Source organism: Capsicum annuum, chromosome 11 (genome assembly GCF_002878395.1).
Source record: "Capsicum annuum cultivar UCD-10X-F1 chromosome 11, UCD10Xv1.1, whole genome shotgun sequence".
Lineage (NCBI taxonomy): Eukaryota > Viridiplantae > Streptophyta > Magnoliopsida > Solanales > Solanaceae > Capsicum > Capsicum annuum.
This window is the reverse complement of record NC_061121.1, coordinates 8,330,315-8,357,962: the sequence shown is the minus strand read 5'-3', so window position 1 is coordinate 8,357,962 and position 27,648 is coordinate 8,330,315. Positions and strand designations below refer to the sequence as shown.

At 31.2% G+C, this 27,648-nt stretch overlaps 1 protein-coding gene across 1 annotated transcript; it reads left to right on the top strand.

Moving 5' to 3' along the window:
• On the top strand, positions 1-6,905 carry LOC107847822 (WPP domain-interacting tail-anchored protein 2; the record flags this gene model as incomplete). Its single annotated transcript, XM_016692337.2, is given in 5 exon segments — positions 1-243; positions 3,257-3,821; positions 3,919-5,051; positions 5,142-5,336; positions 6,446-6,905. Coding segments are annotated over 4 exon segments (2,109 nt in total). The 3' UTR covers positions 6,686-6,905.
• Positions 6,906-27,648: the final 20,743 nt, after the last annotated feature.

The window sequence follows — 27,648 nt, the reverse complement described above, 5'->3', positions numbered from 1 at the left end:
TTTCTCATGTTGCTGACGTGGTGAGATACCATTGGTTGTCTGAATGATATGGGACCCACGTTAAGTAACACTTTAGCCACCAACCAACTCATGAGCCAAAGTATCTTAAGGTTGACCCATTTTCTAGTCTCATGTAGATCACACAAAACAAAATTCTTTGCCACTTTCTAAATTAAGTGTTCAAGTTATGAAAAAGGAAAGTTAGCTGAACGAGAGCAATTTTATCTTCATGATATGAAAAAGGTATGTAGTGAAAATCTTGTTATGTTTCTTTCTTGAAAATAATTGAAGCTTTAATGGTTCTTTAATGATCTTTAGCTGAGAGTATAACGAAAACAACCTTTTACTTTGTAAGATAGGTGTAAGGTCTGTGTACTATTATCCTTCTCGGACCTCGCCTATAAAATTATACTGAATATGTTGTTGTTTTGCTTCTTGCAAGGTAGGGGAAAGGTGTGTACCTACTACCCTCCCCAAACATCCCTCGTGAAATTACACTGAATATATTTTTGTTCTTGTTGTTTCCATTCTTGAAAATTGAGGCTTTATTGGTTCTTCTAATGGTCTACCAGAAACAGTCTCTGTAACTTGTAAGGTAGTGGTAAAGTATGTGTACGTACCATCCTTCTGAGTCACTTGTGGAATTAAACTGTTTATGTTGTTGTTGTTTCCCTTCTTGAAAAATTTAAGCGTCATTGGTTCTTTAAGGCAGTCTGAAGTAACTTAGGAATCTCTAACAAAAAGGTATGTAATGAAAATCTTGTTGTGTTCCTTTCTTGAAAATAATTGAAGCTTTATTGGGGTTTTTAATGGTCTTGAGCTGAGGGTCTATCGGAAACAGTCGGGGTAAGGTATGCATACTCACTAACCTCCCCAGACGTATGTTGTTGTTGTTTCAACTTTTGAAAACTTGAAGCTTTATTGGTTCTTTAATGGTTTTGATCTGAAGGTCTATGGGAAACAGTCTCTCTACCGTGTAAGGTAGGGGTAAAGTATGTCTACGTACTATCCTTCTCAGATGTCACTTGTGGGATTACATTGTATATGTTGTTCCGCTTTTTGATAAATTGAAGCTTTATTGGTTTTTTAAGGCAATTTGCAATAGTTGATGAAAGTTATTTTTGGCTTAGTTTGATGAATTTCTTGAGAATTACTTACTTTTATGCAATTATAGTGTTTTGGTGGATATAAGGTTTCTTGATTTAGTGTTTGTAAATTATATTCTTTGCCACTTTCTAAATTAACTGTATCAAGTTATGAAAAAGGAAAGTTGATTTAAAGAGTGCCATTTTATCTTCATGGTGTGTGGAGAGCATTTACTGAGAATCCCATGAGATGTTTTTAAACAAAAAGATATTTAGTGATAATCTTGTTATGTTTTTCTTGAGAAAAATTGTAGCTTTATCGGTTCTTTAATGGTCTTGAGCTTGTTGAGGGTTTATCGGAAACAGTCTATTTACCTTGCAAGGTGTGGGTAAGGTATGCATACGCAGTATCCTCCCCAGAAGTCACTTGTGGGATTACACTGATATGTTGGTTGTTGTTATTTTCCTTCTTGAAAAATTTAAGCTTTATTGGTTCTTTAATGGTCTTGAGCTTAAGGGTTTATCGGAATAGTCTCTTTATCTTGCAAGGTAGGGGTAACGTATGTGTATGCACTACCCTTCCCAGACCCCATTTGTGGGATTACACTGAATATGTTGTTGTTGTTTCGCTTTTAGAAAAATTGAATTATTTGTTCTTTAATGGTCTTGAGCTGAGGGTTTATTAGAAACAGCCTTTCTATCTTGCAATGTAGGGGTAAGATATGCGTACACACTACCCGCCCCAGACGTGACTCATGGAATTACACTGGATATGTTGTTGTTGTTGTTTCCCATCTTGGAAAATTGAAGCTTTATTGGTTCTTTAAGGATATTTGAAGTAGTTGATGAAATTTATGTTTGGCGTATTTCATAGTTTGGAGAAGTGTTTGAGAATTACTTACTTTTTGGTAAGTATAGTGTTTTAGTGGATATAAAGGTTTCTTGTTTAGTGTTTGTACATAATTCTTGTTGAAAAAAAATTGAAGCTTTGTTGGTTCTGTAAGGCAATTGGCAGTAGTTGATGAACGTTATGTTTGGGTTAATTCTTCATAGTTTGGAGAAGTATTTTAGAATTACCTAATTTTGCGTAGTTATAGTGTTTTGGTTGATATAGAGATTATTTGTTCAAGGGCAAGAGAGAGTTGCTCGGATGGTAAGCATCATCCAACCTTTGAGATTGTGTTTCATAGCGGAAAAGGACTGGAGCTGCTAGGGAGGGGTAAAAGAAAAAACTTTTCTTGTTTAGTGTTTGTACGTAATTTCTTGTGGAAAAGCCTTGAACTTTGATTGAAACAAGAGATGGACACAACAATTTCTGCGTGTTTGAGCTCGGAGGAAGTTAAATTATATTTTAGGTTTCGTGTGACACAGAAGAAGTTAGTAGGCGTAGCTAGGGGCATAAGGGGTTTAACCGAACCCCTTAGCCGTAAGATTAAACTGTGTATATCTATGAGATCAAAATTATTTTTATGTATATATAGTATATATTGATTCCAGATGGAAGTTGCATGATCGAATTCTCAACAAACATAAGCAAATTGATGTCTATAAATACTTGGTTAGCTTTAATGTAATTCGTAGTTACAGCTAATTAGGTGGCTTCTTGCTCTAATCCTAAGTTTTGAGATTTGAATCTTCTCAAATAGCACAAAGCTAACAGATTGTTGCACTTTGTTCTGGTTCAATATTCAGTTGCACCAGCGTTTTTCTTATTTGTGAGGAAAAAGTGAAAAGATTATGTATAGGAAAGAAAGGATTTGAACAATGAAAAATTCAAGTCCTTACTCCTAACAAAGTCATGAAGGTACGGTTGACGCATGAGTGAAAAATTCAGATTGATTATCTGTAAATAATCGACTGAAGATGTTATGGGGTTAAACAATACAACAATATACCTTTAGACAAATTTGAGGGCTAAGAACATGTTATGTTTGTTATTTCGCTTAGAAATCTGAAATGCTTCAACATGGGAGATGATCATTTTTGTTGGAAAAGGAAATATAGAGCTGGCAAATCGAGAATATAAGCTTATTAACACCCCGTCTTTGCTATATAGTCCTTCAATATCTCTTTCGCTTCTTAGGTTCCTACTTAATTCATTTGGTCTGTTAACTTCGGAAACTAGTATGTACCTGCATTTTCATCTTGTGATACTTCCATTCCCATTGCAGCTGCCTTATCGGAAGTGCTGATCAATGGCAATTGAAGAATTGGTTGTACGTACTGCTGATATTATCGATCAACAAGCAATGGAAACCTTGTTGATCGAAAATCACTCAAGTGAAGCCAAGGACATGGAAAAGATGAGGAGTTCGATGGAAATATTGAGTAGAGTAGATTTGGACCTTGCATATTCTGATGAGAAATTGACGAATCTTGACAATCTTTTGATGCGTGTCTTGGCCTGCGAAAATGAAGTTGAAGCAATTTCTTTCGAGAATGATGAGATTTCTCCTGACTCAATTGAGAAAGTACTGACGTTGGATCACTTATCTGCCATTTTAAACTCTGAGATAAGGCAACTGGACAATTTCATAGGCACTCTTCAAGACCTTATCACTGAAGCGAGGCAAAAGATGTCTACGTGCAGAGAATTTAGTGAGTTGCATATGATAATGGAGAATAAATTTCATGATACCGAAGAGTTGTTGCGACAATCAAAGGAGCGTGTCCTAGAAATGAAGATGCAGCTTGCCAAGTTGCAGATGACTTCATTAGCTTTCGACAAAAATGAATGTAAGTTATGAAACTTATTAGGTTCAAGAACGCGATTGTTTCTTTCTTTACTAACATGTCAAGACATTACATCGTTTTGTGGTGCATGTATTATCAGGGAGACATAGTATGAGTTTGGATTTATCAGACATTAATAATGCGTCAACAAGAGAATTTAAGCCACACATGCAGACAGTTGAGCAAAGACGTATATTAAGAATGTTGGAAAAATCACTTGAAAGAGAGCTTGATCTCGAGAAGAAGTTGACTCTACTTAAACAAAATGAAGATGATCTAAAGTTGAAACTCCGGTTAACCGAGCAAGTAGCTCTATGCATGGAAGAGGGTGCAGAGGTTATATGGGGTAGGTTTTTAGAGTCAGAAAACACAGCAGAGGTACTCATGGGAATTTCCAGAGAAATGGTTAGCCGACTACAGGTTGTTAACTTCAATTTAAACGGTTCACTTCAACGAGAGAAAGATTTCACATCAAAGATTGATAATTGCATAGGACAGATAAATGCCAAAGATATTACCATACAAAACCTTAATAGCTGCAACAAACAACTTGCTGCTGAAAATGCCGAAGTATCCTCTTTAAGGGACAGGCTGAAACTTTTAGAAGATAAGTTGAAAGAATCCGAGTCTAAATTACTTAAAGCAAATGAACTGAATGAAGCAAGTGAAGAGCGGCTTAAAGAACTGGAATGTATCGTAGAATCTCAAAAAGAAGACATCGATATTGCAGAACACAAGGCTGAAAGCGCAGAGGAAAAGGTTGCACATTTGACCGAGACAAACTTGGAACTGCACGAAGAGTTGGATTTTCTCAAGAGTAGTAATGAAAGTAATGCTAAAAAGGTCAGCATTCTTGAGAAAAAGGTTAGAGAATTAGAACTTCAGCTACAAAATGCTAAGACTTCATCAGAAGCAGGCCAAGAACAACAGAATATGCTGTATTCAGCCATTTGGGACATGGAAACTTTAATCGATGAACTAAAACAAAAGGTCTTAAAAGCCGAAAGCAAGACTGAGCATGCAGAGGAACAGTGCCTAATTTTATCTGAAGCTAATTTAGAACTTACCAAAGAAGTAGAGTTTCTAAGATCAAGAGTTGAAGGATTGGAGACTTCTTTGAATCAAGCTACTGTTGAGAAACTTGCAAGTGCAAAAGACATTAACATAAAAACCAGCTTTATAATGGATCTAGTCATGCAGCTAGCTATAGAAAGGGAGCGAGTACAAAAACAGGTGCTTTAGTTTTCTTTTTTCTGTTGCTTTTTGTACGGAAATTCAAAACTTAAAAGTGATTGTAAGCACTGACTTGTTTTTACGCGACAGATGTTTTGTTTGGCCAAGGAAAACAAATCATTGGTCAGGACGTTGGAGTCAAAAAAGGATCAGCTGTCCATAAATGTACTTGTGAATGGAGTTGATGATATTGGGCTGTCATCTTCTAGAGTTGCCTCAACAATCGCTGCCGCTAAAGACAGTTCGTGTGAACTGCTAACAGAATCTTCACTGAAGAGCTCCCAGGTACTTATTGTCGTATAGTCATTCAGCATTTACTAGATGTTATGTTCCAATATATGCCACTTAAAGACATTAGTATGTTATGTTTTTTAGTCTTTGCGTTAGAATTGAGGTCTCATGACTAAGGGGGATCTTAGTAGTTCAGTAGGTTGTCTACCGAAACTTGCACCTTGTTGTTGAGGGTTCGATTCCCCACCTTGTAATCCCCTCCGCCATTTGCCCTTCAAAAAAGAGATGGTCTTATGATTATGCTTTTGCAAAGACACAGAGTTTTGTGCTTATATAGGATTAGTCTTCCAGCAGATAGCTTTTTTGTTCTTCTCAATAAGCTTCTTCCGGCGGCCATTTACCGTTAACTCTGATACAAACTTCCTTTCTCAACAGACTACCAAGCTCATAACAAAAAAGAAAAAAATGGTCTTTATGCCATTGATAGAAAGTAGTATAAAGATAGCCTCAAGGCTTTGTGCAACTTGTGATGTCTAGATTAGGTGCGTGTCACTGGTTCGAACTCAAGCCCTGCATTAGACAAAAACCTGGTATTTAAGTGAAGGGTGGAGCAGTACTATTATCCACCGAGTTCCAAATCATATGACACTAGCCCTCAGAGATTTCTCGGTTATTAAAGGAGAGTAGTCTAAAGATGCTCATTAGGCCTGACCTCACCGAACCTCAGAAACTAGCAGCACGTAATAGATTAAGGTTCTGAGGGTTAGTCACCTTGTTCTATGTCATCTAATCTGCTAAATCTTGAATATTTGCTCTATTTATTGATGGTTCACGTGATCTTTTAATGGGCATAATACATAAACAACTACTCAAACTCGGCCTCCGTTGGCAAGTAAGCACTCCAGCTTTGAGAGTGCACATGTAGACACCTCAACTTGATCTCAATTGACAACTAAACAACTCGTCCCCACTGTGTCTCGTGAACACTTGACGCTGCTGATGTGAGACACAAATTTTGGAGGTGTCTAGATGATCGTTTCGTAAGTTGGGAGCGTTCAACTGACACTGTATCAAAGTTTGAGCGTTTTACTTGCCAACCGAGGCCAAGTTTGAGTGGTTGACTTCATTCAATAATCCTAATAGATGTTGGTACTCCGATTCAGGTGATCAACGAATTAACTCCTGATAAAACGACTGATCAAAGCAGTAAGTCTTCCATTTCGACAAATGACGAGCCTTCTATGGTTGTCAAGTCGGAGGAGACACAGGTTCAGTTACAGACAACACAACACCAACACAAGTACATTGTCATGGCAATCTTCGTCTTGTTACTTTCAACATTAGGATTATATATTTTTGACAAAAGAAACAACATCCTCGACTGGTCGATGGTTAGATTATAGTACTTGTGCTGCAATACATTGTACAGATTCTTTGATTGTTTTCGTGTTCATGATCTTCTTCTATTCCCTGTAAATGTTGTTGTTCAAAGCTCAAGATAGAGCAATTCTTTTAAGCAAATTGTGTTGTTGGAATGATTATTGCAAACTCAAAAGATATTAGCCATTTGTAAAAGTAATTGTGTTTTTAATGGAATGAGAATTGTTGTTGATTGTTCTTGTACTCATTTTGCCTTAAAAACTCTTCTAAAAAGAGACAAAAATAGTTCGGTCATTCGATTGTCATTTCACATTATTTTAGGCAGAGTCTGTTTATTTGACACCTCCAAGAATTATATTTATAAATAACTCGAGATCGATCCAAAATAAAGCGGAAAGATTTTGTTTTCCTCATCATGATGCGACAATAAACTTCATCGCCATTTAAGTAAACATTCTCTTATACTCTTACCAAAAAAAAAAAAAAAAAACATTATCTTATACAATGATGCAATTCTAAGACCTGCATAAATGATCAATGGAGTATATATGTTTTTTTTTTTTTGATTTAATTATTTACATACGCAAGTCCCTTTTTCACAAACTACATCCCCAAATATACAACGTACGTACTGACAATCTTCTACATCGCGGCACATCCTGAACAGACGTGTTCGATAAATAAAAAAGGGCAGCCCAGTGCACTAAAGCTATCGCTGTGCGTGGTGTTTGGGGAAGGGTTTCCAAGGCTTGAACCCGTGACCTCTTGGTCACATGACAACAACTTTACCAGTTACTCCAAGACTCTCCTTCACGTGTTCGATAAATAAATAAAAAAATATTGTCATGAATTATTACGTACCTTTCAATTTGGGGAAGTATGTCTTTGGTGCTAAACATGCACAAACCCCATCAATACAAGTTGGAATCCCAAATTGACCATCACATGAGATGTTACAATCTACTCCAAGCTTACATTCATTTCTTGTCACCAAACCTAAAAATTATGAACAAACTCGTTAGTATATCGATAAATTTGAAAGAATTAGTTTTATAGGTTACTCTATTTAATAAGAGATCTTTATTTTACAGAGAAATCTGAAAAAGTCTTTTTTTTTTTTTTTTTTCATTTTGCAAATGACAAAGAGATCTTAATCCCTCGATACATTTTTGGAGAATCTAGCTGCCTAGTTATATAAATTCCATCATAGAAAAAAAGAGAAAATAGAAATATACCATAACCATGCGAAATAATCAAGAAGGTAACGACCAAAACTACATAAGTTCTTAAAGCCTTGTCCATACTGCCTAAGAAAAAGTTTTTTTTCGTGTGGTTATGTTAGTGTGCTTCTTATTGCAACATTATATAGTATCTAAATTAATAACCTACCTATTTTTATACTTAGAAAGTGATTTTATATAATCATGTTATTTCCAAAATCTTGAAATTTGGTTAGTTGGCTAAAATGAATTCTTTCATTGGCAACTAGCCAAAGAATGATATAGGGGTAAGATAATAGAAATAAATTTAAATTGTAATGAAATGTCAATTATTCATCTAAATTATATGGGGTCCTATCAACCCCCTTCCCCCACCCCCACCCCCACCCCCTAAAAAAAAAAGCTTAGTTTTTCATGTTATTTATCTCCTTCGCTGATTATGTTGTAAGAAAACAAAATTAAAACATTAAACTAGTCTATACTAGATTTAAAAAAACTAGTATAGATACCCGCGCGATGAGCGGAATACTTTTCTATAAAAGTATTATTAAAGAAAATATCTTATTTATTTAAAATAATAATTTTTTTTTTAAAATAAAGTATTTAATCTTCTATGTCTAATGCTATCGGTTGAAGTAGATTAGGCATTCTTCATCTTTGATTCATGAGGTACCAAATTACAATTTGAATAATATATGAGTTATTTTTTTTTATCATTAAAAAAATTAACATATTTTAAATAAGTTAGAAAATATTAAAAAAATTATTTAATAGTAGAATTGTAATTAATCGTTCATATTGAGTAAGAATTACTATTATTTTAGATGTTTTGATATGAAAAGAATGAAATTCGTATTTTTATTAAATTTTATTGATGATTATAAAAAATAACAAATGTAAAATATTAAATAATTATTATTTTGTATATTTATAACCAATTAAGATATGTGATTACATTTTTTATCTTTCATTTCATATTTTACCCTTTTCTGTCTGTTAATTCAAAACAACAATTACACTAAAAGTATATGAAGGAACGAATTTCAAACCTTCTTATTCCAAAGTTTAAAATTTTTCTTTCAATTAAAACTAATTAATCACATACAATTTATTATACTTCTCATCAAAAATATTTTAAAAAAATTCCTACCCCCACCCATCACAATCCTCCGTCCTCTCCTTTCCAACCACAATATTCATCACCCTATTCCAACTCATTCTATTATTTTGTATAATATAGATATACAAATGTTTTAGAGTTTTTTTTTTACTTATTATCCATGGTAAGTATATTTGCGGAAAACATAAATATATCATATTTTACAAATAGCGCTAAAACTATTAGAAAGCTAAGTTAAGCATGAACAACGTATCTTAATAATTATATGAAGAAATATGACGGACATTATTTATAACTTTTTTATCCATGATAGAAATTCTTTGAGACCAAAAAAATATATATTACTATATAAGTGTATTAAAAATTATAATACTAAACTTAATTTTTATTTCTTAGTGTGGAATTAAATGACTGTTCATATAAATCATTAACTTTATATAGGATATTAATGACTTACTTGATGTATAGATCAAAAGATTGAAAACAAAGCTTTGATAGAGATTGAACAATTTCAATATGTAATTCATTGGGAGCTAGTAATTAGTAATTTGTACAAACTACTATAAATAAAATATATTAATTACATTCAATGTATGCAACAAAATAGTACTAAGACACGTAAAAAGAAAGACTAATCAATATCTTTGAGAATAAAATGATCATAGAATATTCTCTCACATAAATAAAATTTAAATTTGAAAATGATAAATAACTAAAAGAGAAGAATAAAGTTTACACTAATATGTGTCTCACTCAAGGTGTATATATATATAAGAGGTCAAGTTGGATATACATGCAAACTAAAATTCAAAATTGAATGTGATATGAGTTTGTTAGAAAAATGAGATTTTAAAATATCATGATTATCACCACAAAGTTGGATATACATGCAAACTAAAATTCAAATTCAAAATTGAATATGATATGAATTTGTTATAAAGATAAGATTTAAAAATATCATGATTATCTTAAGTTTAAATTCAAGATTCTAATATACTACTACTATTATTATTTAAATTCAGAATTGTAATTCTTTATCTTTCAATTTTTTTTGTCTGATTAAAATAATAACTCTTTTCATATTAATGATTCTATTCATTTTGTGCAGCAAGAACTTGTGTAACATGCATTATTAATTAATAAATCTAATATTTTTTATAAAAAAAATCTAAGTTTTTTTTTTTTTTTTAAATTCTAAGTTTATCGTTGAGAAGATATTTTATCTCCAATTCAAATTCAAAAATAATAAAATAACTAATATTTATCGAATTAGTTAAACAATAATAAGAGTTCGATTAAATTGTTACTACAACTATTACGTACTACTACTATTACTATTAATTTTTTAAATTATTATTATTATTATTATTATTATTATTATTATACATTTTTTTAAAAAAGATTAAAAGCACTGCTACTGCTACTATGTGTACTGCTACATTTTTTGGTTAAACGTATACTACTGCTACCACTGTTATTATCATCATACATTATTATTATTATTATTTAGATTAATATTTTATATTTTATTTAATTAAATATATTTTAAATAATATTTGGAAGGGATAAGTTTATGAATAGTAATAGTTAATTTAGAACTCTTCAATGTCACGTCCCTAATTTCAAGTTAATAGTAACCTTGAAAAAAATATTAATACTTTTAAATGCAAATCTCTAATGTTGTAATTCAAAACTTTTATTACAATATTGTTATTTATTATTTTAAAATTATCAAGTAGTTTTTTCTAATTATTATATTATTACTGTTGTTGCTTTATTATTATTATTATTATTATTATTATTATTATTATTATTATTATTATTATTATTAATCTTGCTACTATTGCTATTACTGTTTATTATTATTATTGTTGTTGTTGTTATAATATTCTATTACTATATTTTTAGAAATTAAAAGTAGTGCTACTACGTGTACTACTATTTTTTTTGTGTGTGTTTAAACGTGTACTAATACTAATGTTGTTGTTGTTGTTATTATTATTATTATTATTATTATTTAGGCTAATATTTTATATTTATTTAATATTTGAATATATTTTAAATTATATTTAAAAGGGATAAGCTTATTTTCCTAATTTCAAGCTAATGATAATTTTTAAATATAATATCTTATATTTTAATTATAATTTTTATTATAATGTTATAACCTTGTACTAAAAACTGCCATGTGGCTTTCTAGTATCTATCCCCGAACGGTGCGTGGATTATTTCAAAGTTAAAAGATTAAAAAAAAATACAAATATGTGTATGCAAAATATGTATTTCTAAGAATATTGTTATCACCTGTAAGAAAGCAAAAGTTGATAAAGATGACCCCCAATCAAAATACAAACGCTTGAAAATAGAATTGTGTAAAGACCTCAACATCATCTAAGTAAGATCTTTTATTAAGTCATGAAGTTGTCTTTCAATAGATTTATTTCAAGAATAATATACCAACATTCCTTTGAAATCAACAAATTTCATCAAACTCTTTCCTTACGCTATAACTTTAATATAACGCTTTAAGAAGACTTTATATTAGAATAAGAACATAAAATAGACAGAGAGAAGAGAAAACACAACGAAAAAAAGCAGTGTCATAGAATTAAATAAGAAGTAAACAATTTGAATTGGAAACTGATCAATGTACTATATGATTTGAAATATACATACATATTAAAAGTAGCACTACATTTTCATATAAATGTCATATCTCCTTCTGTTGTTAATCGAGAGTGTGATGAAGTGAACCACAAATATTATGTGGTAAACTGATGTTGTGCGGCAAAAGGAGATAGCCGCACTTCATATTATTTATTCCCTTCGATTCTTTAACCCTTCTCTCAGGTCTCGCTGCCCCTGACCATAAGAAGAATATTATACTATAAGAGTAAGGTGTAAGTGTGGCATAAAGTTCTGTTATCCATTGTTCAAGCCTTTTTTTGAGCAGACAACTTTCTTTTCGATTATTAGCAAGAACAAATGGGCTTTCACACACGCTTATGTTGTGGGTGAGATGAAGACATCTATGAAAATTATTTAATTATATAAATAAAATAAGAATATGACAACATGAAGATCTCCAAATTAACATTTTTAGTCCGAACTTGACATCATAAAACTTTATACATTGAAAAATCAATATATGCACTATAAATCGAACATAATTTCTTAAACATCAATCTTCAGCCTTTGAAAGTTGGGTAATATATCATATTTTTTTAATCAATTTAGATGGGTCAAGCACTAACCATCATCTTAAGCCAGTAGAGAGGTAATACGATCCATAGTCCAATTGTCTTGCAAGGATAAAAATAAAGGGATTAACTTTTAAATAATTGTTAAATATTTTAAGTATAGATATTAAATTGTCAAGGATCTATACATGAAAGTACAATGCTCATGCAAATACACATGCCAATGAGTCGATGATGAGACTTGCCATTCCTTGAGAAAATTGACATCATGAAAAAGGACGAAACATCACAAAACACTTCAAATATAGTACATTAATATGTGACTCTAAATAAACAAACTATTTTAGAAAAAAGACTATTATGTTATCATTAATATACTAAGACTGTTCTGTTATCATTAAATTATATTTTTTCATCAGAGAGAAATCCCAAAATCATAACTTGAGTATGCAAAATGAAATGTTGAATTTAATGTTTAGGACTTCATTTTCAATAGTATTTACCTATTGTATTGCATTAAAGCTGGAACTGATGTGAACTACCAATTATGACGAACTATGTCATAGTCTTCTTAAATTTTAAACTAACAGATCTTTAAATTTTTAAAATATTTTAATACCTTACTGTAACAAATAAACAAATGGCCCAATGGGATAATCATGTAATGAATAAATTATAGACAAATGATAAATTTAAATGTTATAGTATATAAGCATTTTTTAAATGGAGATGAGCAGAGTTATATCCTCCATTCTTCAAAGTACAAAAAACTGAGCTATATTTGCAAAATTATCACAATACAGACAATATTTTTCAATAACACAACATCCAACATGTGTTGTGGTGCACTATCTTAAATGCTTAAGTCAATTTTCAATGATTTTTGAAGTAAATGAGAAAAGGTAATAAAATGAAATTATGTCAATTAAACAAACGTAAGAATAATTGAAAATGCATCCCAAACGCAAGAGCAAGACAATCGTACGTGTAAAAGCTTACATGAGCTCCTTCCAATTTCAAAACTTCTTCAAGTACCTTGAAATTGATTGGTCCAGAGAAAAGGACAATTAATCCTATCAAAGAACCTGAAAAATAACATGCACCTTTCCTCACAAAACATATCCTTTTACATTTTATGGTAAAGTTAAAATGAAGAAAAAAGGATATTATGTTTGCTGAATTGATATTGAAGATGACATGGTTTATATCATGTGAACGCTTATGAAAAATATTCCATGATAACCAATTCTAGATGAAGCCTACTACTATAATATATCTACTTTTTTTTGTGATGGAGATAACCGAAAATCAGAAGCCAAAGGTTAAAAGAGTTGATATATTAAGTAATGATGTTTTTATTTTCATTTCGTTTAGACAATTCTTTGAGCAAGAAGGTGTTTCAGTAAGTTGATTGATTTTACTAAAATGTAGTGGTGTTTGTACTGGAAAATGTGTGAATTCAATATGAAATTTTTAATCAGAAAATCTTAATTTCCAAACAAAAAATTAAAATCTGAAAGTTGGTAATTGTATTGGTAAATGCATAAATTTAATATATGACACCCTATACAATTATGTACTGCGTATTAATTCATCAATGAATTATAGCAAAAGGTAATATAAAATACAGAAGAATGCAGTAACTGAAATTTGAATTTGAATGATCAGGAAAAATTGTGTCACCTCTGACAAAAAAATTAACAATTTATATAAGAAAATAAATTGATTAAGCGCTCTCTAGCCATGTAGTTCCACCTTATCTTCACCCACAATACAAAAACTTAGACAATTCAAAATGAATCAATTAAAATCTGAAGTGGTCTTCTAACGAAAAATGTGTTCTAGTGAAATGATTACAATATACAACACTCAGTCTGTTGAAAATGTTTTAACATTCATATTCTGTACAAATTCTTGTATCTCAATATTTCATTAACGGTCAGTAAAATATTTTTTGAATATAGTAAATTTTTAAATGCTCCAACAAAGTGATAGTATACTTGCAAATGTTAATGCAATTATACATATCATCAACTTAATATAGATCTTTGCTAGTTCACTGATTCCATAACTATTTGGACGGCAAGGTGATTTCAACTTTTCTAAACAATCTCGCCTTTAAGTACACATCTTAAGTACACATCTAACATCAAATGCCAGCAACACCTAAATGATAAAATAAGAGAGACACATATATTGAAAATCTATATATAATACTGCAAATAACACAATCATTTTCTAATGATCTTCCTCAATCTTTTCCATTGAACAATTGAGTATTTAATAATAGACGCACTTAGATAATTCATGGCTAATTTTTGAATTATCAACAAAGCCTGGTGTCTGGCATCAGTTGGGGATCTTAATTATTGTCTTCGACTATAGAATTTGAAAAAGCCTAACCAAGTTAGAGGCAGAGAACACAGTTGACCTTAGAAAGAGATCGACTTCAAATTTCTACTCTATTTTTTGTCTAAGATTTTGATCTTTTGAATTTGAACGGCTTAAGTTTCACACTAAAATCGCCGTCTTTATTCTCTTCAGTTGCATTTGTCAAGAATTGAGAAAAAACTATTCACTCTTTCTAAATTGTCAGTTTTCATTCTCTTTAGTTTGATTTGAGTCTTTTAAACTCAAAAGGTGAAAAATAAACTTATGATATGATACAATAATAGTTTTTTTCAAAAACCCATTGATACACAATTTGAAAAAGAAGAAAACTTTACAGACCACAATTTTAAAATTTGCATCCTTATTCTGTTATGTCAAGTACTACTTAGAAAAAGGCCAAGTCATCCTAGCCGTAAACAGGAGAAAAGAAAAATTATAGTCCTATTTTGATGAATAAAGATTAATCTAGATATGCAAAAAGATAGAACAAACAAAAAAAAATCGAGCAACTTACCTGAAAAAATTGGAGCTTGTAAGGATGGTGGAGGAGGATTTGCAAATGCAGGTGAAAGAAAGAAATCTTAAAGATGACAATTTCAAATGACTGAACTTATAAATAGGCAAATGATCAGAGAAAGGGGTCGTGAAAACTGAATTGGGTCGAGGCAGAGAGAAAGTCGAGAGTTTCTGTACAAAATTGATGTTATGGATCGTGGAAACTGTATTTGCGAGAATAGAAACGTGGTGTTGAGGTGGGATAATTTTATATTTTCTCAGCTTAAAAGGTGAGAAAAGAAGAGAGAAAAACCATATCAGTTATAACTGCTTTGAATTTAAAAGCCTAATTCAAAAATATTTCATAGTAAAATATCTATAATATATTTACAAATATTCAACATGTACTTTTGTGGATAGTATTTATTGAGGATTATTTATTTACTTTGTTTATTGATCATTATTTTCCTATTGTATTTTATTTTTCAAATTATAATTACCCGAGATTATATCAATTTCCCTAGATGTAAATTTTTCAATATAAGATTTTTATTAGTTTTCCTCTCTAGTATATTATTTGAATTATGTGTAGTATTTTTAGGGTGCAGGAAAATTGAAGAACAAAAATAAGTGCTAGTGAATTGAGGTTGTGGGGATTAGGATGTATGGATTGTTAGTGTTTGAGTTATTAAGTTTTTGAATTTTTTTATATTTTATATTTTTTAAACCATTGGTAAAATAATAAATTGAAATACTTACTTTACACATAACCATTACTCATTTCAAATTTGAGATACTAATTTGCAATCACTTCTAGTTCATTAAAAATTATGAATGTGGGGATATTTATATTTTTTTTGATAATTATATTTAGGTTATTTAAATTTGATTTTGATCTTTTAATTGTTTTATCTTTTTACTTTTAAAAATAAAAAATAAAAAAATATTAAGTGGTTGTGTGGGATATGTGTCCGAAAAATGGGAACAGAAATTGTGACGTGCATTAGGAGGTTTTGTTAGGTTTTTTTCTTTTTTAGATTTTCTTTATTTTCAAAAAAAAGATATTTGAGTTTTTGATATTACAATCATAAAAAGGAAAACACATGGCCCCTTCCTTGTTAATAGTAGATATAAAAATCTGTTAATTCAATTAAAAATTATTTTTATGTTTAATAGTAGATATAAAAATCTGTTAACTTCTAATAATTTAAAATGTTCTCTATAAATCTATTAAATAATATGTGCACGTTTTTTCTTATGTTGTAACTTCCTAATTTTTTTTATTTGATATAGAAAATATTTATTGTTTTTAATTTTACATTAGAAAAATGTAACAACTAACTTCACCTAACCTAACTAATTTGTCCTAAAAAGTATCTAACCTAACTAATTTGTCCTAAAAAGTACCACATGACATTATCCTATTTAGCCACTTGGCATCTATCCATGCAAGACTTTCTTGCTATTTATAATATATAGATATAGATTTTTATTTTTATAATATTTTCATGTCTATTCAAATTTAAAGAAGTAATTTGCTTGGTATAATCCACAAATTTATTTTAAAAATGGGGATTTCAATGTCTTGTTATATTTAATTCTTTCAAATCCAAATCAACCTTTCTTTTCCTTAATAAGCTTCTCCGGGTGACATTTACCATGTACTCTGATAAAGATGACTGCAAGGCTTTGTTCTACTAGTAATTTAAGACCGCAACTTCTATTGTGTGAATTAGGCGCGTTTCATAAGTTCAATTCCTACATCAAATAAAAGACTAATACTTAAATGAAGAGGGGAGGGACTGTCCCATTATCCATCGAGTTTCAACTCATATGTCACTAGCCTTCGAAGATTTCTCGATTATCAAAGAGTAGTATGCCTGACTTCATCGAACCGCTGAAACTAGTAGCACGTGATAGATTAAGGTTTTGAGGTTAGTGGCCTTGTTTATGTCCTCTACTCTGCCAAATCTTGAATATTTGCTCTCTTTGTTGATGGTTCACATGTTATCTAATGTTCAAACAATATAATATTTTTTAATGGACATAGTACTTGAACAAATATTTAAATTTGACCGCAGCTGGAAAGTAAGCATTCCAACATTGAGAATGCATATCTAGACACTTTAACTTGATCTCAACTAACAATTAACACCCCAACAAAAAATTCCATGTTAATCCCATTTAGTCAGGGGCGAACCTACGTTTGGGGTGCTCTGACACCCACTAAACTCGACGCAAAATAGATATAATTACGTAGAAAACATACGAAAATATGTATAAAGTATATAAAAGCACCAACTCTAACAAAAAGTTGATTGGGTGCACTGACATTTAGGTTGATCTTAAAATATTTCACTAGAAACGTTGACTTGGGTTTGAACGACATTGTGGTCATTTAAAATTTTTTCTCAGCTTTTAATTTTTTAAGCGCCCATTATCCTTAAATTGAGTCCACCACCGCCTCTAGCTGTCTAGCTACAAATGAGCGAAGAATTAGCTGAGAATTATCGATAAATTCCGTAACTAGTTCTACATTTTTTGATAGTGTATTGCCTAATCATGAAAAACTTTGTCAAATAAATACATATGCAACAATGACAAGTAAACTTTATTGCCATAATTAAAGTAAACATTAATTATACATTATTGATGCTCCTTAAAATATAATCCAAAAGCTCCATCTATGATGAATGGAGTATATATGTCTTGTTTTAATTAAATACATTGGCAAGTTCCTCCAATACAAAATGGGAACCCAACTTTACATTTACAATCTGCACTATTCTTACATGTCTCTCCTGTCTTCACATCTACATGGTAGATCAAAAAATTATTAGTATACGCATACATACACACATACACAAATACATATATATGTATGTACGTATGTATGTAAGTACATGAAACTGCTAGAACAATCATTTAATTTGTCAAGTAATTAATTAAATACATTCCTCTTACACCCCTATAAGATCGCAAAATTAATTAGTTCGTTCTTGAATAAACATGTTCGATAAGTAAGCAAAAAAATATTATCATGAATTATCAGGTACCTCTGAAATTGGGGGAGTATGTCTTTGGCGCTAAACATACACAAAACCCATTAACACAAGTTGGAATCCCAAATTGACCATCACATGAGATATGACAATCGTCTCTAAGCTTACACTGATTTCCTATCACCAAACCTAAAAATTATGAACAAACTCGTTAGTATATCGAGAAATTTGAGAGAACTGGTTTTATAGGTTATTTTTTTTATGTGACCTTTTAACCAGAGATTTTTATTTCTATACAGAGAGATCTGAAAGTTTTTTTTTTTTTTTTTTTTCATTTTTGTAAATAACAAAGAGATATTAATTCCTCGATATATTTTTGGAGGATCGAGCTACCTAGTTATATAATTTTCATCATAGAAAGAGAGAGAAAATAGAGATATACAATGACCACATGAAATGATCAAGAAGGTGACGACCAAAAACACATGAGTCCTTGAAGCCTTGTCCATATTGCCTTAGAGAATTTTTTTTTTTTTTTTTAAATTTTTGATTTGGTTGTTTTAGTGTGCTTCTTATTGCAACATTATATAGTATCACATTCAGTAATAACAATGATTATTTTTCTATGTTAAGAGATTTTATAAATCATGTTATTTTCGATATGTTCCAAAATCTTGAAATTTGACTAGTTGGCCAGAATGAAATCTTCGGTCAATGGAAGACAGCTAGTCAAAGAACAATATAGGGCTGAGATATAGAATTTTTTTTAAATGGTAATGAAATTATCAATTATCTATAATATATATATAAACTCCAAAGTCTTTATCTATAATTTATTAAAAGTGCGAAGGGCCTTGAAAATGTTGTTTGAAATTTTCGTCCTTCATTAAAAGTTTCTGATTTAGATAAAAAATCATTAGAAGTCATTATAATTAATGACTACCAATACTTTTTCCATTAGTTTAAAAATTCTAAATCAACTAAATTTGATTTTTAGAAGATTTGAAAAATCTAGAAATAAATCTAAAAACGTTAAAATAAGAAAAATTAAAGAAATATCAAATTTTTAAAAGTTTTAAGTACGTAATAAGAATATAATCAATGATTTTGTAAAGATTTGACTTTTAAAATAAGGAAAAAACTTTAAATAAAGAAAAAAAATAATCATACCACAGATATGACTCAAATTGATGCGTCTCTCTTAGTCTCTGGTAGCAAAGAAAAGAGGTACTGCATGAAAAACGCAAAAGTGATGATCCATCAACCACTTGAAACTTCTGGTGGTAAAATATATATATGTGCTTAAACTAGTTTAACCGCCACGTGCTTCGCACGCATTGCGTCTGATTATTTAAAATTAGATAATTTTGCTTATTGCAGATATTTTTAATAAAGTGTAAAAGTTCAAATCACTTTTCAAAAATCTTTCACACTTTAATATAATAATGTAAACATAAACATATACACATATATGTTTTATCACCAGAAATTTTGAGTGGTTGATGGATCATTACTTTTGCGTTTGTCATATAGTACCTCTCTCCCTTATTGTCATAGGCTAAGAGAGCCACATCAATTTAAACCATATTTGTGTTACGATTATTTTTCTTTTCTTTTTTATATATTTAACATCTTTCCTTATTTTTAAAGTCAAATCTTTACAAAATCATTGATTACATTCTTTTTACCTACTTAAAACTTTTTAAAATATGACACTTCTTAAATTTTTGTTATTTTAATAGTTTTATATTTATTTCTAGATTTTTCAAATATTCTTAAAATCAAATTCAGTTGATTTAGAATTCTTAAATTAATGAAAAAAGTATCAGTTGTCATTAATTTTGCTGACTTCTAATAAGAAAATGTTTTACCATAAATATATTTAATTAATTTTCAATTCTCAAATTAGGAAAAAATATTTAAGTTTTGATGATTTCTAATAAGAAAAGATTTTACCAGAAATATATTTAATTAATTTGCAACTTTTAAATATTAGGAAAAAATAGTGAAAAGATGATTTTGTTTAAAGTAAGGACTTTTAGTGAAAGGCAAAAAGTTCAAACAACATTTCTAAGGCCCTTCACACTTTTAATAGACTAGTTTAGGTGTACGCGCCTCACACATGTACCTCGCTTTATTGAATTTAAAAGTTACACTAAATAGGATATTTGTTTAAATAATAAAGATGAATACAATAATTAAATTCAACGTTTTTTGGATACTTTATTTAATTAAACCTAACTTTTACCAATTTTTTTTGTCAAATCTGATCGACATTCATCTACCACCTGTAAACTACAACAAAATAATACGATGATAGAGACATCAAAATAATATAATTAAATCTAATCTTTACACAAATTTTTTTTCAAAACTGTCTGACACTCATTTACCACCTATAAACTATAACAAAATAATATGATAATAGAGATATCAAAATAATACAACTAAACTTAACCTTTACACAAAAAAATTCTCAAAGCAGAGATATAAATACAATACAATTAAACCTAACCTTTATCTAAAATTTTTTCAAAGTCGACGACATTCATCTACGATCTGTAAACTACAATAAAATAATACAATAGTGATTACAAAGCTTTTGATTTGATGAAAATAATTCTCGTTTAAGTAAAACTTTTTGACCCTAAAGAATGACTTGAATGAAAACAGAGAAGATATATATACACACACGTTGAATTCTATCATGTTGACAAAAATAGTGAAGAAGTTGAGGGTAAGAAAATTAAGCATTCACCAATCTAGACATGCAACCGAATCAATTTAGATAAGCATCAATCATATTTTTTCAATAAGTAAATCGGTTTCTCTCTAGTTTAATGTGCATCTCAATATTTATAGAAGTATTTCCTTAATAGAGTTCTATTTTAAAAGTATTTTTCTATCCTATTTTAGAGGTGTTTTTTTAATTGATCAGTGCAAAGAAAAATATTGATTGATTTTTCTTCCATATATTTTAGGAGTCCCATATATTTTAGCAGTCTAGTTAATATAATAAAAATAATTAAATAATAAATTAAAAAAATAGTGAAAAGACAGTTTTGTCTAAATGAGGGTCTTTTAATGTAGGGCAAAAAGTTTAAATTACTTTTGTAAGGGTCTTCACACTTTTAATTTATTATAGATTATAGATTATAGAGATAGATTATAGATATATGTTTAGATTTACATTATTATATTAAAGTGTGAAAGATCTTTGAAAAGTGATTTGAACTTTTTACAATTCATTAAAATCTCCGCAATATACAAAATAATTTAATTTTAAATAATAACATTACACGTGTGAAACATGTGCGGTTAAATTAGTTTACCTAAATTATGTGGGGATCCTATCACCTCCAAACTTAATTTTTCATATTATTTACCTTCTTCACTAATTATCTTATAAGAAAGCAAATTAAAACATTAAACACGTCTACAAGATAAAAAATTGAGTGTACACTCTCTTTTTTCTTGGCTTGCGAGTTCTTTTACTTCTTTAATTCGATTTTTTTTATTTGATGGTAGGAAAAATGTACCACCCTGAACGTTCGAGCTAAAGATAAAATAAATTGGACCACTCTTCACATGTAATTATACCTGATTCTAGAAAATTTATTATATCTAGGTGTAAAGGTCATGTCTTAATATTAGGGGTGTTGGATATGAATTATGGGTATAATAAATCTCTAAATAAATTTGAGTTGAAAGGTCCTTTAACAATTGAGTTTTCGTATAGGTTCATACAAGGGTCAAACTTCTAGAAGCATTTCTCCTAGAATACTTATGTGACCTATTACCTATCAAATTAAAGATTTTTGAATCTTTTTTCCAACACCACCAACAGCTCATAAATCAGAGTCTCAAGTAAAAAGTTACATGTGGTTTGCTATGATCAGTCAAAACAGCCTACCAGACGAAAATTTTCTATTTTCTTAACTCTTACATTCTAGGGGGTGATTTCATCCTTTCATTTTCCCATTACCCCTAAACATTTTAAAGCCTCTTTCTCTATCAGTTTTAAGACATTTTCAGCACATAACACCCCTTTTTCTCCTCCCTATCATAACAATTAAGAATCCATGAGAATTCAATTCAAGAATCAAGTAAAATCCCTCCATTCCAATCATAATTCTTCTAGCATTTTTGAGGTATGTAAGACTACCATCTTTATGTATTCTTCAAATTTTATGTTTACCAATTCAATTTTCACAGGATAATCTTGTATCCAAGAAACTTTCATACTCCTATTCCTCAATTAAATGCATAAATATGTGTTTCCCAGATACTTTGGGTAAGAAAAGAAAAGTAACATATTTCTTTGTTCATCATTTTTCATCCTTTTAACTGTTGATATTGTCTGAACCAATTGTATCTCTATAAACATTTGTATAACTAGTTGTATGATTGTTGCACTGGTTGTATAACTGTTCCACCAGTTATAAGACTGCTTCATTTGTTGCTTTGTATAATTTTCTTCCTGTTTTCGCAAAATATTGACCTATTGGCCGGTTGAATAGCTCTTTGAAAATTGAACTTCCCATATTGATATTGTCAGATTCTTAGATTGGAAGTTTGAGTTCATTTTTTATTGTTAATAACTGCTTTATCTCCTTTTGGGATCTCATGTCAATTTATATTCTAGAATCTCAGGCAATAGATGATTTGTAATACAATATCTTGGCCAATCTTCCATGTCAAAATCTCAGCCAAGCCATCATGTGAATGTTTCTATTAAAGTTATAAGATATAACTTATGAAACTCTTAAAAGTATAATTCTTGGTCCATAATCCATAAGAAGGTAAGCTTCCCGCAATAGTCGTAAAACTCTTTGCACTGTTATTTATACATTATGAATTTGCAAGTTTCAGTATAATAGTACCAACTTCCAAGGGATCCCCCATTGACCTAATAGATACTTAATAATATTAATATGAATATTTTTCAAGAATGCTTCCAATCATGTACATGAATTATATCTTATTGAACCATGAAATTACATATCATGACTTTTTAATATTGATAGTGTTAACTCATGAATATGAACCTATTACGGTTAACTCTCAATATGCGCCTAAAGTGTCTGTACATAATTATGAGCCTAAAAAGGTTAGACCATGAGCATGAGCTCTAAACTATGAACATGAACATAATAAGACTAACATTTTGATCAAGAACTAATCAGATAAATAAGATAACGTCATGGGCATAAGGGAGTTAGTTAGATGACCGTGAAGTCATGGGTTGAAACGACAAATGCCCAAAACTATGTTTAACGACATAGGATAAAGATTATTCCACAAGTAGAATGACTCTTTTTTTTATGTGTCCCGAAAAGGGGCTACCCATGGATACTTGCTAGCAAATTATGTCATGTCACGTCCTACGTCCGGCAAGGTGTAGGACAGCTTAGCTGATCGGGCCGAGATTAGACTCCATGCGTTCACATGGTGGTTTATGACGGTTCACTACTTTCTCTTACCAATAATCAAAGGAATTATATCTACCTTACATGGTCAATTATAAATTTAGTTCACACTCCTGTTCCTTTCTAATTGTCTTCACATACATTTAAATTTTATTGTCATTTCTAATATTTTGATGTACTACCCTCCTAAAATGGTTTTGCATACCAATACATTCCATGTATTGACCGTCTTTGGTGCTGCATCATTTCATGATGTAGGTTCTGGATGTCAAGTCTGCAGTTAGGCACATCATTAGGATTATCATCTTCTACTATTGGTGAGACTCCTTTCTACATGAGGAAAATTTGAATATGATAATTTCTCTAGGTTCCTTTTAGTATCCGGGTATGCCGGGGCATTTTCTCGACACTTATTGTTAGTATAGAGGAAATGGTTATGGATACCAATAAGAGTATATATTATAAAATGATAACTGCAAAGTTAGAGAAAGTTAAGAGATGTATCTTGGTAGGAAGTCCTAGCAAGGGTCGTGTACCTAAAGATATAGTCTATTGGGGGTGTAAGGTGATGATAGCTCAGATTTGATAATAGGTCCACATACTTTAAATGTTGACTTAGACCTAAGGGGAAGATGATAGGGTAAAGAACAAAATTGGATCTTGAGATGCAGATAACAAGTTTTTTAAGAAAAGAGAGATGATGAGTTTCATTATGATTCAATCTTATTCTAGCATATTTTATGACTTCAACCAAGATGACACTCTACCCATGTCTTATGCATTCATGTCATTCCTATGTCTACGATCAAAATTTTATTTTCAAACTCATGTCCATGTTCTAACCCTAGAATATGAAACAATAGCTTCACATCAAGATCCTAATCTTACTCCGAGGTTCTAGGAATACAAGTTATATGCTACTATATTTTTGAGCCATGTGTCACACCCCTTCTTTTTAATCAGAAAGATATAGATTTTACGTTTGAAAGGGTTTTTTATTATTAAAGTAACAAAAATGAAAATTTGTTTCGAAAAAGATTCTTTATATTCAAAATCCAAAGTCTCCACTTGTCATAAATCGAGTGTGCCAAGTCACTTTTGGAAATCATTTTTCAAAACGATTTTGACTCTTTTAAACTGATCCACGAACAAAGATTTCGGTTAAGGAGTTCTGTTAACCAAGGGAAAGGTGTTAGGCACCCCTCGATCCCGTGGTTATACCACGGTCGCTTGGTGGATCATATCGGCTAATTTGACACTATGAATGTATAAACCACACAAAAAGACAAAAACAATCAATCAAATAAACAAAACAAAACAAGTCCAAAAATATAGTGTCCAGTCCAATTATTACATTCAAAAATAAAAAGGTGCTGAAAAGTAAACCTACACTAACACTAAACTACACTCCAATGCCTTATCCGATGCCTTGAGCCTTGATCACAAACCTCCTTTGCATACGTGATTGTCACGATCCAAACCAGGGCCTGGCCGTGACGAGTGTTTCGAATCATGGAGTCCCGAAACACCTCTATTTGTCTAATAATCATGCACATAATTTATGACAAAAGAAATGCAGAAGATACACAATATAACGGAAACATGGTCAAGAATCATATGAAAATGAAAATGGGGAATAGTGTCCCACAATCTAAATCAACATCTCCAAAATCGTCTGCGAAATCTCTACTACATGACTGAAACAATGTCTATCTGAAAACTGGGACAAGGCCCCCAGCAGACCCCCAAAACTGAATATAAGATAAAAGGACTGCAGGACATAAGACCGTCCGAAACATAGAAGGCTCACCACTTATCTCTGTAACTCGGTCTGAATGATCTACTGATTCTCTTGACCCCTAGACTGGGCCTCTGAACCTGAGAGATTGGAGAGAGGAGGGGGTCAACACAAAAGTACTGGCACGCAGAGATATCAAAGCAAAACATAATATTTTTACAAAATATAGTTGAGAGCCATTACAAAGCAATTTCGTATCAAATCATTTGAAAGCACATGGGTGTAATGCAATAGTTTTTCTCAACAATAATGAAAAGCAACTAAGCTAGGTGGAATACCCTACATAATTTACACCAACTGTCAAACCTCAGTTGCCGCTGAGATTAGAGTATAAGTGAGGGAGACACACACAAGATCACACAGCATGGTGTCTCAACCCAATGGTAGTGCCCAAGATCACTTGGCCCGGGCTCCTACCTATAGTCCCATTTTGGGAATGACATGACGTCAAGTACACAAGATCACTTAGCCTGGTACCAATATTTCGTGTATGCAAACACATTTTTCCAGCGATGAGCCCTTGTGTCTCAAACGCCTTCTTTGGGCATCCACCTTTCTCATGTAAAATCAATGCATTCAAATTTTATCTTATTCAATTACATGTCGTATTCTGTAGGGTATCGTCATACTCGATTTGTGATTCATCAAGTGGTGAACAATATTTATTTTAAATTCATGCTCTCTTTTGTTGATCACAATATAATATGGAGTATCGAAACATTATCATGGGAATTTGTAAACAATTTATCATTCATATTTATAAAACTTCCATGGAAAATCTCAAATCACATATGAATGGTTTCAACCATTGAAGTATATAGGCAAACAATTCCCATGACATAAAGAAAATGACTTAGAAATCATGTTGAAAGCAAGATATTAGCATTTGATTGAAAACTCCCATTTAAAAGCATGCATGTTCATAAAAACTACACCCATGAGATTTTTGGATAACCCCACGTACCTCTATTTCCAAGGATAATAGATATTTTTGAAGCTTGCGGATTGGTGATTCCAAATATGTAATTATCTTTGAAAACCTATGGTCAAATCTTGAATTATTTGGGTTTTTATTTTTGAAACCCTAACGAGAATCTTGAGCACTTTTGATGAAAGAATATGTATTTTGGGGTCCTTGGAACTAACTCGTGTGTTTTAGGGCTAAGTAAGGGTGGAAAAGGACCACTTTGTCCTCAACACGGAGTGTTTAAATCACTAGAATTCCTTACATAGGCACCGCCCATCCTGTTGCCTATGTTCACATAGGCGTCGCCTAGGCTATCGCCTATGTTTACATAGGCGACGCCTAGGCTATTGCCTTTGCTTTCCAGTGGCCATGGGCGATTGGTTAGGCGATACTTATCACTTTGAAGGACCATAACTTCTTGCTCGGGTGTCGGATTTTAGCCAAATTGGTATCGTTGGAAAGCTAACTCGAATACCTATCATTTGACACATAGTAGGTTTCCTCATTCGACATATACAGAGAGTTATGGTTGATGGAAGCTGACACACTTTACAACATCCATTAAAACGTAGTCGATCGAGATAGTTTCAATTCGTCCTTGAGTTGAAGGACCACTATGGTCTAAATTCAAGCTTGAGTTGGTTCACATGCTACAAAATAATTAACATGCCATATTGGCATAGGATTTTATGGCTTCGGGATTAGCAACACATCAAAATCATGGTCTATATTATAGCCTGAATTACGGGGCATTACATTATCCCCCCTTAGGATCATTCATCCTCGAATGATGATGCAAGACATAGACAGACACGATTTCAAGCATAATAAAGGACTAGGAAAGATAAGATAGGAATAGTACCTTCTGTCTCCTCCTCCATCGAAGCAAACAAATTGGGATATCTAATTCTCATGTCATCTTCTGACTCCTAAGTTTCTTCTTCGACTTTCTGATTCCTCCACAGTACCTTTACTGAGGCTATCTTTTTGCTCCTCAACTTTTGAACTTGGTGATCTAAAATTTCAACGGGATCTTCTTCGTAAGACAAAGTGTCTGTCACTTTGATACCCTCTACTGGTAATACCATAGAATGTTCTCCCATGCATTTCTTCAACATGGATACATGGAATACCGGATGAACGGAACCCAAATTTGCAGGCAATTCTAACTCATATGCAACTGTACCAATCTTCTTCAAAATCTGATATGGCCCTACATAACGAGGGCTCAATTTACCCCTTTTTCCAAACCGCATAACTCCTTCAATAGGAGAAACCTTGAGAAACACCCAATTACCAATTTCAAACTTGAGTTCTTTTCTCCGAACATCGGCATAGGACTTCTGATGACTCTGAGCAATCTT